General features: G+C 41.4%; 1 protein-coding gene across 1 annotated transcript in view; it reads left to right on the top strand.

Moving 5' to 3' along the window:
• Positions 1-14,242, top strand: part of UBE3B (ubiquitin protein ligase E3B) — a 40,997-nt gene that overhangs the window by 22,184 nt on the left and 4,571 nt on the right. The window contains exons 12-25 of the mRNA XM_069961374.1: positions 1,653-1,830; positions 2,026-2,195; positions 2,614-2,781; positions 2,910-3,081; positions 3,686-3,804; positions 4,961-5,075; positions 5,292-5,391; positions 7,347-7,466; positions 10,338-10,514; positions 10,592-10,702; positions 10,779-10,916; positions 12,235-12,300; positions 12,710-12,768; positions 13,661-13,843. Of these exons, the coding sequence (XP_069817475.1) occupies positions 1,653-1,830; positions 2,026-2,195; positions 2,614-2,781; positions 2,910-3,081; positions 3,686-3,804; positions 4,961-5,075; positions 5,292-5,391; positions 7,347-7,466; positions 10,338-10,514; positions 10,592-10,702; positions 10,779-10,916; positions 12,235-12,300; positions 12,710-12,768; positions 13,661-13,843 (1,876 nt within the window). The remainder of the gene's footprint in view (positions 1-1,652; positions 1,831-2,025; positions 2,196-2,613; positions 2,782-2,909; positions 3,082-3,685; positions 3,805-4,960; positions 5,076-5,291; positions 5,392-7,346; positions 7,467-10,337; positions 10,515-10,591; positions 10,703-10,778; positions 10,917-12,234; positions 12,301-12,709; positions 12,769-13,660; positions 13,844-14,242) is intronic.

Genomic DNA, 14,242 nt, shown 5'->3' with positions numbered 1-14,242 from the left:
CAACCGGGGACCGTGCGCTGCAGAGAGGGCTCACGCCGGGAGCCCTCTCTGTTTACTCTTAACGGCCGCATGACGGTACCCGTCATGCGTCGTTAAGAGGTTAAAGTGTCACTGTCGTTTACATTTTTTTGGGCAGAAATCAATAGTACAGGCGATTTTAAGAAATTTTGTAATTGGGTTTATTAGCGAAAAATGTATTTTTATCATGAAAAAGCAGTTTAAAGCTCTCCCCCTTGTCTTCATTGTTTTTTATGGAGAGGGGAGGGGTGGAGGGAGATGAGGCACCAAAACAGGACAACAAGGAATTAAAGGATAAATCCAGAGAGAGTTTTTATTAAAGTATTGTATTGCCCCCCAAAAGATATAAAAAATACCAATATACACTTACTACGGAAAATGCTTATAAAGTGTTTTTTTCCCTGCACTTCCTACTGCATCAAGGCTTCACTTCCTGGATAAAATGGTGATGTCACGACCCGACTCCCAGAGCTGTGCGGGCTGTGGCTGCTGGAGAGGATGATGGCAGGGGGACACTGAGGGACACAGGGCACTGGAGGGACACTAAGCATCCCTCTGCCATCATCCTCTCCAGCAGCCACAGCCCACACAGCTCTGGGAGTCGGGTCGTGACATCACCATTTTATCCAGAAAGTGAAGCCTTGATGCAGTAGTAAGTGCAGGGAAAAAAACACTTCATGTGCATTTCCTGTAATAAGTGTATATTAGTGATTTGTATAACTTTTGGGGGGCAATACAATACTAAAATTTTCACCGGACTTTAATTTACAGCTACATCACCCGGCTATCTCCTCTGAAGTCAGCACTGACTTCTCTGACCTCTGAATACCAGCTTTCACACAGGTCCCACTGCATAATCGTTTGTTCTCTGCTGGCTCCCTCCTCCCCCTCCCCCTCCCCTCTCCATAGGTTACACAGGGTTTCGACTGATGTAAAAAAGTCGAGATTACCTGATAATGATCAGTGGATGAGAGAGAGGAAGGAGGGGGGGGACTTGGGCAGAGGCTTTCTGAATGCAGATAATTGAATATTTGCCTAATAAACCCAATTGCAAAGTTTCTTAAAATCACCTGTACTATTGATTTCTGCAAAAAAAAAAAAACGACAGTGACACTTTAACTATCACCTTTACCTTTTTTGCTGATGCACAAAAAATATGGATTACAGATGCATCACATATTCATTTTTGGCAGATTGTGAATGAATGTGCAGACATCATATACAGTATTGAAAAAGTACTGTGCGAATGTAGTTTTAGCTTGTATTCTAATAAATGCCGGAATCTTTCTGTCTGTTTGACGGAAGGTATTTAGGATATAGGAATTGTGAGAGAGCACCTTTAGGCCATGTTCCCACACTGTATTTTGGCATTAAACAACTGCTATTGTTTAATGACTTTGATCAGTTACACTACAGTGTATGGAATCACGGCCATAGTGTATACAAACTGTACACACTATGGCCGTGGTTCTCTGCGGCCGCACAAAAAAAACTGATAGGTCTGAGTGACACATGTTTGACCCAGCCATGTCCAATAATGGCCGTTGTCTTACCCCATGTGAACATGGCCAAGTTTTTTTTCTCTTCATAAACCCTGTTTTTTTTTTCTTTCCCCATTTTTCTTCTTCTTTCAGGTAACCTTATTCATCTGGGCCACCTGACAGAGAAAGTTTTAGAAGAAGAGACAGGGCACTTTGTAAGCGTTCTCACCCAAATGTTATCATACTGCCAGAAGTACGTGTCTCAGAAGAAATCCAACCTCACGCACTGGCACCCCGTATTAGGATGGTTCTCTCAAACGGTAGACTATGGGTAGGTTTTTTCTTTGGATACATTTAAAGGGGTTCTCCACTGTTGTAAACCTGAAGCTGTGCTGAAGGGAAGACCATGTATTCTCTACACTGTAATCATCTAGGTTTCCATATCATATCTGTGTTGTATGTTTCTTGCCTTTCATGTGTTTGCAGCCAAACTCATATATTTTTCTTCCCCTCTATTATTTACCAGTCTCAATGAGTCAATGCCATTGCTCACCAAGCAGCTCCAGTATTTGTGGGGTGTCCATATGATCCGCATCTTATTCCGGGAAGTCCTTAGTAAGAAACTAATGGAAAACCAAGAGGTGTCTGTTGTGACCACTCCAGGATCCTCTCCACAGAACAACCTACCCATGAAAAGTGAGTTCTTTTAGGCAGAACAGTGTGTACTAATGTAAGGTAGGGTTTCATAATATGGGCTCTCGTCTTATAGGTTTACATTCAGGTTCACTTTTTTATTTGAAGACATTGGCCCCACTTAGCCCCGCCCACATCACTGCTGTAGGCCCCGCTCCTTCATGACATCATAGTGCATAGGCCCCACCCCCCTCAGCGGCCATTGGTATGGGCCAACCTAGAGGGGGTGGGGCCTAGACCTTTAGGGCTTCGCTTTGGCTGTCCAGGCATGATGGGAATTTTAGTTTTTATAATTTATAGTGCTATATGATATATCATGTATTCTAGAAACAAGAGCACATAATGAAATTGCCATTTCTGTTTTAGTAATGTGCTAACATGGCTTAATAAAAGATTTATGTTTACATTATCCTCTTTCCAGACCTGTTTAAAAGGGCATTCCAGAAGTCTGCCTCAGTACGCCACATACTAAAACCAATTGGCGGTAAAAGAGTGGACTCTCAAGAGGTGCAGAAAGTGTGCAGCATCTGTGTGTTGTACCAGACGGCACTTACCACACTCACTCAGATCCGTCTGCAGATTCTTACGGGTAAGTACTGCGCTGGTCAATTTGTATTGCTGTGTTAGTCTTGTATTAACTTGTTTTATCCTTGGACTTGTTTTTGACATACTTGGACATGTTTTTCATGTTTTTAACATATTTTCTTATTCCTGTAGGTCTAACTTACTTGGATGATCTTCTACCCAAGTTGTGGGCTTTCATCTGTGAACTGGGACCTCAGGGAGGGTTGAAACTTTTCCTGGAGTGCTTGAGCAATGACACAGAGGAGTCACAGAGGCTTCTAGCTATGCTGGTCCTTTTCTGTGACTGCTCCAGGCATCTGATAACGTGAGTGTCCACCATTCATTTCATTTTAAAGGGGTACTCTAGCAAAAGAAGAAAAAAAATCTTTCAAATCAACTGGTGCCAGAGATTTGTAATTTACTTCTATTAAAAACTCTCAAGTCTTTCAGTACTTATCAGCTGCTGTATGTTCTGCTGGAAGTGGTGCATTCTTTCCATTCTGGAGAGCAGGAGAGGTTTTGTATGGGGATTTGCTACTGCTCTGGACAGTTCCTGTCACGGACAGAGGTGGCAGCAGAGAGCACTGTGTCAGACTGGAAAGAATACACCCTTTCCTGCAGGACAGACTTGAATTCTTTTAATAGAAGTAAATTACAAATCTCTGGCACTTTCTGACACCAGTTGATTATAAAGAATCAGAAGTACCTCTTTAAGGCTATATTCCCACAACGTTATTGTTAAGCAAAATAACGGCCGTTGTTTCATAATGACGGCCGTGACAAATAATGATCATGATAATTATTGACAACTGTCATTGTAAAATAACGGGCATTATTTTGCATAAAAAGACGTTGTGGGAACATAGCCTAAATGCAGTATTTGTATTTGAATGTTGCAGTGTTCATAGTTTTCTTGTGTCTCTTGTCAGGATACTGGACGATATTGAGGTATATGAGGAGCAGATCTCATTCAAAGTGGAAGAACTTGTCACCATCTCAGCATTTCTTAATTGCTTTGTGTTCAAGATGATCTGGGATGGTCTTCTAGGTAAGACAGCAGGTCTATTCTGTCACTTTACTGACTGAGCTTATGTTATTTATCCCTTTTAGCTCTGCCAATCTGCGGCCTCATAAGATCATTTTCATGTTCCCCAGACATTACATTGGGGGAGATTTATCAAACATGGTGTAAAGTGAAACTGTCTCAGTTTCCCCTAGTAACCAACCAGATTTCACCTTTCATTCCTCACAGACTCTTTGGAAAATGAAAGGTGGAATCTGATTGGTTGCTAGGGGCAACTGAGCCAGTTTCACTTTACACCATGTTTGATAAATCTCCCCCTATATCTTTTCTCTGCAAAATAACCCCCCCCCCTTGTTACTAAAAATGAAGTCATTTCCTGGTATCAGCATTCACTATGTGAATGGCCCCTAAGGGCCCTATTACACGGATCGATAATCGGGCGAATCGGCCCAATTTGGCTGATTATCGCTTTGTGTAATAGAGACAGCGATCAGCCGATGAAACGATCATCGGCTGATCGTTTCTTTAGAACCTGACCTAAAATCATTGGACGCCGACAGTGCATCGCTACATGTAATAGCAATGAGCAGGCGGCGGCTGACAATTTAAAAGTTTTAACAGTTTACATCGCCTGTCCACGTTCCCGGTCTTCTCCTGCGCGCTGCATGCTTCCTTCCTGGTCCTACGTGCTGCAGCTTCAAAGAGGTCTCAGATCACAGGCCACTCAGCTGGCGGTCCTGGCCAGTGATTGGCTCAGCGGCCTGTTAGCTCTCATGGGCTGCTCTGAAGCTGCAGTGTGCAGGAGAAGACCGGGAACATGGATAGGTAATGTAAAAACTGTTTAGGAAAAGATGTCCCTGCAGTCCTTGCCAAACGATTATCGGGCCGTGTAATAGGCCCAGTAAAAGAGCACTGAACTAGCAGATCAGCGCTCATTTACACTACAGTATTGATCAGGCCCCCATAGGACTCTTACAGAAAAGAATTTAGATTCCTCTGTTTTAATGTCTTTCTGGTTTCTTAGTTTTTCACCATTCCTGTTAACAACCTACTAGCTTCATGTCATCTGCTGTCTTATTTGTCACCCAAATCGTATTCATGGTGTACACCTATTGAAGCACCCCTAGCAGTTTTTTTTTTAAGAAATAAATGAAAATGTGAATATTTATATTCTTTGCAGAGAATGCCAAAGGGGAAACCCTGGAGCTTTTCCATTCTGTGCATGGCTGGCTTATGGTTCTGTATGAGAGAGATTGCCGCAGGAGATTTGCCCCAGAAGACCACTGGTTGCGGAAGTGAGTTGGTATATAATAGAATCCGTTTTCTGGTTTTGTAACACAATACTATCCAGGTTACGCAATCCTGCCTGTCCCTCCTGTAACATATCACATGCTCTTTGCATTAGGCTGTATGCTTGACACTTTCTGTGTAGTTGATCAGTCTTGACATTGCACTTTCTGTTTCTTATGACTTGGTTACAAAACGTCTAAAAACATTATTTATTTCCACAGAGATCTTAAACCGGCCTTGCTGTTCCAAGAACTGGACAAAGAGAGGAAGCGAGCGCAGCTTTTACTTCAGTATATTCCTCATGTCATTCCACACAAAAACGTATGTGGCCTTGCTTTATATATACGACACATCAGGTTATTGCATTTTAGGCTGGGTTCACACTGCGTTTTTAGCATACGTTTAACGGATCCGTTTTTTTTAATGGACAAAAAAAATAGTGTCAGCAAAGTTTTTGTGTTCGTCCAAAAAAATGGATCCGTTTTGATCCATTTTTTTTATAATGGAAGTCAATGGAAAAACGGATGCACACAAATAAATCCGTTTTTGCAATCCGTTTTTATCCGCTTTTTTTTTTTTTTTTTCAAAAAATGAATGAAAAAAACTGATTGCAAAAACACAGTGTGAACCCCGCCTAACTCATCTAGAATGTGTCTGTTCTGCTAAACTGGACTTCTGGTTACTCCATTAAAATTATGTAAATTGTAAAAAATACAGTCAGCATAATTTACATTGTAATATACATTCCAATACAAAGGTGTGATACTAGGTACCTAGCTAAGTACTGATACAGTATATAACTTACCTTACAGTAATACACATTGCATGCACAATCATATGTCTTGCAAGGAACTAGTTGAATCTCTCTGACATATCTGATTGATTTGTGATCATTTGTCATACTTATATGCTGCTGTTACTAATGCAGTCTTCAGGTGCTGTTACTAGGTGCAGATTTGCCTATTCTCCCTGGCGTATGCCCCGATCGGGCGGGCTGGGGGGGGAGGGGGCTGACAAGGCGGGGAGGAGGTGTGGCCTCCTCCCTTACCTCATTTGTACCCAAATGTACACCTGCTGGAAGCAGGGGGCGTGGCCTAATATAGGACCGGCGTACTTGTATGCCAGTCTTCATAAATCCCCCCCTAAGAAAGAAATCAACAGGGGTTGTGATGGCAAGCAGTTTTGCAATGTACTCGCTTTCTATTTTTTTTTTTTTTTTTTTTTTTTAGGGTTTTTATGTTTAAATCAACATTATACATACAGCCAAACTATGGTTCATGCGGATATTTGGTCTTTTTGCTGTTCAAAAAAAAGACACTAAACACAGGAAGTCCCAGTCCCTTGAGCACTCACACAAGGAAAGACCCCTGTTCATCATGCAGGCTGAATATCAACTGAGGGCAATTAACTATTTATATTAATAACTTTTACTAATTATATTATCAGTTATACAGCTTACCAGGAGACAATGGTCTTCGTTATGCAACAGTTCAGTCAGTTTAATGTCACTGTGTGGTTACAGAGGTTTTGGTGCTGTGTGACAGGAGAGCTGACCATACAATGCAAGCGCCCCCAGAATTCTCTGCTACTAAATGTGGACATGCAGTAGTTGTACACATGTGCTGTAAAGGGAGACACCTAGTGGCCATATACATAATATTGATTTGAACATAGAAAATGTAAAAAGAAAAAAAATTGAGAGAGTATATTGCAAAACTGCTTGCTATCACAACCCCTGTTGATTTCTTCAAAACATTTTTTATTTGCAACAGGGCCTCTTTAGGGGTTTTCCCAGCTTGAAAATGTACTCCTTGTCCATTGTGGGGGATCTGAACACTGGGACCGCTGAAATATCAAGAATGGGGACCAGAGTTTTTAGCTATCTATTGTCTATGAGAATTGTAGAGACAATCCAGTGCTGTACGCTGCTACCTCTGGCAGCTCACATAGATGGAGTAAATGGAGCAGAGCAAGTGTTTGACCCACTGCACCATTCTAACAAGAGACTCTGGTCACTGTTCTCAAGATTGCAGTGCGGCCCCAGCAGTCAGACCCCCCCCCCTCCCCCAATTAGTTATCTACTATGCTGAGCATAGCCATAACTTTGCAAGTTGGGAAAATCCATTCAAAGAGAAGGAAACATGGGGAATTTTAAATTAGATGTTTTTACATCATATTATGAGTCGGTTTCTCTTGAGCATTTTCTAATGTAATCTAATGCCAGTAATCTACAATTTTACTAAAAGCATTGCAACCTTATCCTTATGTTCCCACAGAGAGTCCTTTTGTTCCGAAATATAGTTACCAAGGAAAAGGAGAAGCTGGGTTTGGTGGAGACAACCACTGCCTCACCGCATGTAACACACATCACTATACGGAGATCACGAATGCTTGAGGTGCTGTACATTAGCTTATTCTTAACAGTAAATGTAGTCTTAATGTGTCACTGCCGTTTTATGCAGAAATCAATAGTCCAGGCGATTTTAAGAAACTTTGTAATTGGGTTTATTATGCAAATATTCCATTATCTGGATTTAAAAAACCTTTCCCCAGGTCCCCCCCCCCTCCTTTTTCTCATTCACGGCTCATTATCAGGAAATCACTACTCTTTTACATCAGTCGAGACCTGTCTGTTCTATAGAGAGGGGAGGGGGGAGGAGGGAGATTAGTCGGCAGCAGAGAACAAAGGATTACACAGCGGGACCTGTGTGAAAGCCGGTATTCAGAGGTCAGAGAGGTCAGTGCTGACCTCAGAGGAGATAGCCGGTGATGTAGCTGTAAATTAACTCTTTGTTGTCCTGTTTTGGTGCCTCATCTCCCTCCACCCCTCCCTCTCCATAGAGAACAATGAAGATAGGGGGGGAGAGCTTCAAACTGCTTTTTCATGATAAAAATGCATTTTTCGGCTAATAAACCCAATTACAAAGTTTCTTAAAATCGCCCATGCTATTGATTTCTGCAAAAAAAAAATAATAATTTAAACGACCGTGACACTGTCAGGCGTTAGTTTGAAAAAGTATATCCCATGCAGTCTCCTTCCTTATAGATCACTGGTAGTACATTCTCTTCAAAGACGAGTAGAGAAGGGTGACACACAGCTACATACTAGTTGCAAGAATACTGCATCAGGACCTCAGAGTTTCACTTTGGAAATAAAAAAAGTTGTAAGGGACCTTCTCAGCAATGAGATCACACATACAGTAAGGACAGAATCTATAAAAAAAAAATCAGAAAATCACATTGTATGATTTTTTAAATAATAATTTTCATTTTATTGCATGAAATAAGTATTTGATTACCTCCCAACCAGCAAGTATTGTGTCTCTCACAGACCTGTTAGTTTTTCTTTAAGAAGCTCCTTCTACTCTGCACTTATTACCTGTATTATTTGCAACTATTTGAACCTGTCCACACACTTTATCAATCACACTCCAACCTTTCCACCATGGCCAAGACCAAAAAGCTGTCTAAGGACACCAGGGAAAGAATTGCACAAGGCTGGGATGGGCTGCAGGACAATAGGCACGCAGCTTGGTGAGAAGGAAACAACTGTTGGCGCAATTATTAGAAAATGAAGGAAACACAAGATGACTGTCAATCTTCCTCAGTCTGGGGCTCCATGCAAGATCTGGCCTCATGGAGTAAGAATGATTCTGAAAAAGATCAGAAATTAGCCCAGAACAAGGTCAATGACCTGAGGAAAGCTGGGCCTGCTGTCTTATAGATTGGATTAATGGACTGGGCACACAAGGTCCACCTGTTTACACCAGCGCATGTCCAGGCCCATTTGAATTTCGCCAATGACCATCTGCGTGATCCGGAGGAGGCATAGGAGATGGTCATGTGGTCACAGGAAACCAAAATACAACTCTTTGGTATCAACTTCACTCACCGTGTTTTAAGAAGGAAGGAGGAGGAGTACAACCCCAAGAACACAGTCACAACCGTGAAGCATGGGGTGGAAACATCAAACTTTGGGGGTGCTTTTCTGCAAAGGGGACAGGATGACTGCACTGTATAGAAGGGGGGATGCATGGGGCAATGTATTGTAAGACTTGGGCCAACAACACCCTTCCCTTTACAAAAGATCATTGAAGATGAGTCATGGCTGGATCTTCCTGCATGACAATGACCCAAAACACACAGCCAGGGGAACCAATGGCTCGATACTGCCCAGCGACAGCCCCGAAACTTGAAAGATCTGTAGGAGATCTGTATGGAGGACTGGGACAAAATCTCTGCTGTGATGTGTGCAGACTTGGTCAAGAACCACAGGAAACATCTGACCTCTGTAACAATAAACAAAAGTTTCTGTACTGTCGTTTTGTTTTTTTTTGCAGAAATCAATAGTCCAGGTGATTTTAAACTTTGTAATTGGGTTTATTAGCCAAATATGCCATTATCTGCATTTAAAAAGCCTTTTCCCAGGCCCCCCCTCCCTCCTCTTTTCCATCCACTGCAAAAAATCAGGAAATTGTGACTTGTTGCATCAGACATACCCTGTCTGCTCTAGGGAGAGGGGAGGGGGGAGGAGGGAGGAGGGAGTTAGCCGACAGCAGAAAGCAGATAACAGAGGATTACAGGCACGAAGCTGGGTGAATGCTGTAATGAGCTCAGAGAGGTCAGTGGTGACTGTCAGAGGACATAAAGGGCAATGGATTTGTAGATTAACTCTTTGTTGTCCTGTTTTGGTCTTGTATTTAGCACTCTCCATCAGAGAACAATGAAGACCGGGGGGAGAGCTTCAAACTCCTTTCTCATGATAAAAATGCATTTTTCGGCTTATAAACCTAATTACAAAGTTTCTTAAAATCGCCTGTACTATTGATTTCTGCAAAAAAAACAAAACATTCACGACAGTGACACTTTAAGTTTTTTTTTTCTGTGTATCAAATACTTATTTCATGCAATAAAATGCAAAACAATTATTTAAAAAATCTTACAATGTGAGTTTCTGGATTTTATTTTAAATAACTTTATTCTCTCACAGATAAAAATTACAGACCTCTCCATTCTTTATAGGTGGGCAAACCTACAAAATCAGCAGTGTATCACATACTTATTTTCTGTCGGTCCAGTCAGATTATGTAAGATCCATTTCTGGGTATGATCAGTTGTCACATTTTAGAGACCCCTTTAGTGGCTGATGATATAAATGGAGAATTAGGTTCTATATGCCATAGGACAATGTTAGTAAAGTTCCACAATATATCAATATAAGGATTTATTTCTCATAAGTTTATTACCCTATTGTGTTTGCTGTACAGGACGGATATGACCAGCTGAGGCAGCTCTCACAGAACGCCATGAAAGGAGTCATCAGAGTTAAATTCGTCAATGACTTGGGGGTAGATGAGGCTGGAATAGACCAGGATGGTGTTTTTAAGGAATTCTTAGAGGAAATCATAAAGAAAGTCTTCGATCCAGCTCTAAATCTTTTCAAGGTACTTGGGGGACCAGAGCCATTCTGTTTTCTTCTCCTCTGTGCTTTGTATTTAACTTTGCGTCTTGTTTCCCACAGACAACAAGCACTGGAGATCGATTATACCCATCTCCTACGTCTTACATCCATGAGAACTATCTGCAGCTGTTTGAGTTTGTAGGGAAGATGCTGGGGAAGGCAGTGTATGAGGTAAAATCGGCTCTAGTATTTGCACTTTATATACTGAAAATCAAGTTAGAATTAAAATGATCCCTCTCTCTCCTAGGGTATTGTGGTGGATGTTCCCTTTGCTTCATTTTTCCTTAGCCAGTTATTAGGGCACCACCACAGCATCTTCTACAGCTCTGTGGACGAGCTTCCATCTCTGGATCCTGAGTTCTACAAGAATCTTACATCCATCAAGGTCAGAATTGTGTGAATTACTTTTTAGGGACACTGTGTATTACAGATGCACTTTCTACCATTGCTGTACAAGGCCTGATGGAATCTTTGTTTAATTGCTGATAAATATTATCCAATACTGTCTTCAGTACTTCAAACTTACAGTAGAAATTACATATCAAGGCCCAAAAGTATACCGCCTGGTGATGAATATGTATGTAGTTGTGAAATGGACATGTGTATACAAGTACAATAATAATTTTGCCCAGTTAAGGTCATATTACACGGCACGTCTTTTGGGGAAGCGAGCACTCATGTTCAGTTCAGCGCTCGCTTCTTCCTCGCACTGTGCTATTACACGCATAGACAGAGAGCGGGGAGGAGCAGGAGGGGCTGGCTGAACAATCCTTAGATCGTTCGTGCTGCCCATTGAAGTCTCCTAGTACACAAAATGACAAGCAGCAGACCACTGCTGCAATTGTGATCTTTCAGCATGTTAAAAGACCGCGATCAGCTGACATTGTGCATATCGGCTGATCGTTGCTTTTCAACATGCGTTATTAAACTAAATGACTATCGGCCATAAACGGTCAGTGGCCAAGTACAGCCTATAATCGTGTAGTGTAATAAGGCCTTACGGCTACAGATATTTTTACCAGCTCTCTTTCTTTTAAAAGGAGCCCATCACCATGAATATGTTACCTAAGCTATGAGCATCATGTTATAGAGCGGAAGGAGCTGAGCGGATTGATATATATCTTTATGGGAAAAGATTCAGTATAACTGAATGAAATTTCTGATGTTCCCATGCTAAGGAGTCCAGTCTATTGAGTGACCCCGCCCACTGGACTCCTTAACACAGAATAATCAGGGATTTTCATCAACATGTTACAGTTATACTGAATCTTTTCCCACAAGGATATATATCAATCTGCTCAGTTCTTCCTGCTCTATAACATGATGGTGATAGATTAGATAGCATTGTCTTGGTGACAGGTTCCCCTTAAATTAATAACTAAGTGTTGTATATCTTTCTAACCTTATCAAGAGGACGCAGCAATAATATTTTGTTTTCTCACCATTGAACTATAGGAATCTAGATCATTTTACACAAAATCTAAATGGGCACTGTCATTAAAAAAACTTTTAACATTTCAAGGCTTTGTGTCATGTGACCTAGACGGGGTTTCACTGTAAGTCTTTGGGTTCTAGGTTGCAAATAGAGAGCGGGGAGACTAGCGAAATGTTGAAAGTTTAGCTATAAAAATACATAGCTGATTATATAGGAAAACAAGTTTTTATTCCTGTGGTCTGTAACACTGTTGTTTTACACCCTGCAGCGATATGATGGAGATATTAGTGATCTGGGCCTCACGCTTTCTTATGATGAAGACGTCATGGGTCAGGTACATGATCTTGTGATTTTGGGATTTTGGTAAATTGCAAACATTATGCTTTTTGTCATCTTTAGTGTGATTTTTACAGTCACGTTTTGTAAACAGCAATCGCCAGGTGTATTACTGCTCCAGACATCTTACAAGACATACAGAGCTTTGTAACTGCACCCATAAATTTCTGTTGGCAAAGGGATTGCACAGAATAAATCACAATTTGTTTTCTATCAGATCCTTCATTGCTTTTAGTGGAGAAAATACTTGTACATTGTCATATTGAGACCCCATACAGAGGCACATAGCTTGCCTACAGCTTTATAGAACTGCAGGGACTCTTGTGCTTCCATACAGTAAATCACATCCTATTATCAGCAGTAATAACCACTGGTAAACCTCACTAATATATTTATACTTTTATTAGCTGGTATGCCATGAGCTGGTCCCCGGAGGGAAATCCATTGGTGTAACTAATGAAAACAAGTGAGTATATATACTACTTGGGGTAAGAAGGAATACTACATGTTACTGCGTTTCCCCGAAAATAAGACACCCCAACTATCAACTAGCCCAAAGTAAGGCATCCCCCCAGAAATAAGGCACCCCCACCCCGAAAGTATGGCTGTCCACCACTACCTGCCGCCGCTCACCCCCTCCCTCCCCATGCTTGTCCCATGCCTCTCACCTCTCTCCTTCCCTCCTCATGCCACTCACATTTTTCCCCGTGCTTCTCACATCTCTCCCTCGCCATCCCTCGACATCCCCCAAAAATAAGACACAGTACATCTTTTGGAACAAAACTTAATATAAGGCACGGTCTTATTACGGGGAAACAAGGTATACATATTAGTTCTCCAAATACTTTAGCTATGGCTGGGTTTACACTATTTTTTTTTCATCCGTTTTTGCAAAAAAAAAACATAGAAAAACTGATGCATTTGTGTGAATCTGTTTTGATCCGTTTTTCCATTGACTTCCATTACAAAAAAAAAGACGGGTCAAAGCGCATCTGTTTTTTTTAGCGTATGCAAAAAATGTGGTTGACCACGCTTTTGTGCATGTTAAAAAAACAAACAAAAAAAACATGCCTTTTGATCGTTTTTTGTTTTTTTTTTATAATGGAAGTCAATGGAAAAACGGATCAAAACACAAATGCATCAGTTTTTTTGCAAAAACAGATGAATAAAATGTAGTTTGAACTAATTCTAATTCTACTTCCCAGAACCCCGGAGATAAATTGTGGGGTTCTGCAAAACAATAAATTATCTCTGGGAGGCAGATAAACAATAGCTGACTTTTTGATGCATGTTTTGCTTTATACAGCTTGCCTGCCTTATGTTCTCTAACACCGACCGTCTCCTTTTCTGTTCTTCAGGATCAGTTACATCCACCTTATGGCTCACTTCCGCATGCACACACAGATTAAGAACCAGACGGCTGCTCTTATCAGTGGTTTCCGCTCCATCATTCGACCTGACTGGATACGTATGTTCTCAGCTCCCGAGCTGCAGCGTCTTATATCAGGGGACAATGCGGAGATAGACTTGGATGACCTCAAGTGAGTTAAATAATTAAAGAAGTAATAATCGTTTTTCTGTGACTTATGTCTCATCTGCCAAATGTTATGTTACACTTGTTTCTTGTAGATTCCAGTGCATAGTATAGTGCTGACCATAGACATTAGACAATTGTTAGAGGAGGTCTAACAAATTGTTTGGGTTCAGCAATGTTATCTAAACCAGAACACTCGGCAATTGATTGCCCATGGCTGCAGAAGTCGGGTGCCGTCCTAGGGAGTCCTGGAAAACATGGAGACAGCTCCAGGCAGTATCCAACGTCTGTAGCTGCAGGGAATCCATCGCTGAGTATTCGGGTTTGGATAATGTTGCTGAGCCCAAGGATTTTGACAGATGACTTATAGCGCATAGTCACCAATAGATGGCACTAAAGAGGCAGA

This window comes from Dendropsophus ebraccatus, chromosome 3 (genome assembly GCF_027789765.1).
Source record: "Dendropsophus ebraccatus isolate aDenEbr1 chromosome 3, aDenEbr1.pat, whole genome shotgun sequence".
NCBI classification, from domain to species: Eukaryota; Metazoa; Chordata; class Amphibia; order Anura; family Hylidae; genus Dendropsophus; species Dendropsophus ebraccatus.
This window is presented reverse-complemented; position numbering and strand designations above follow the sequence as displayed.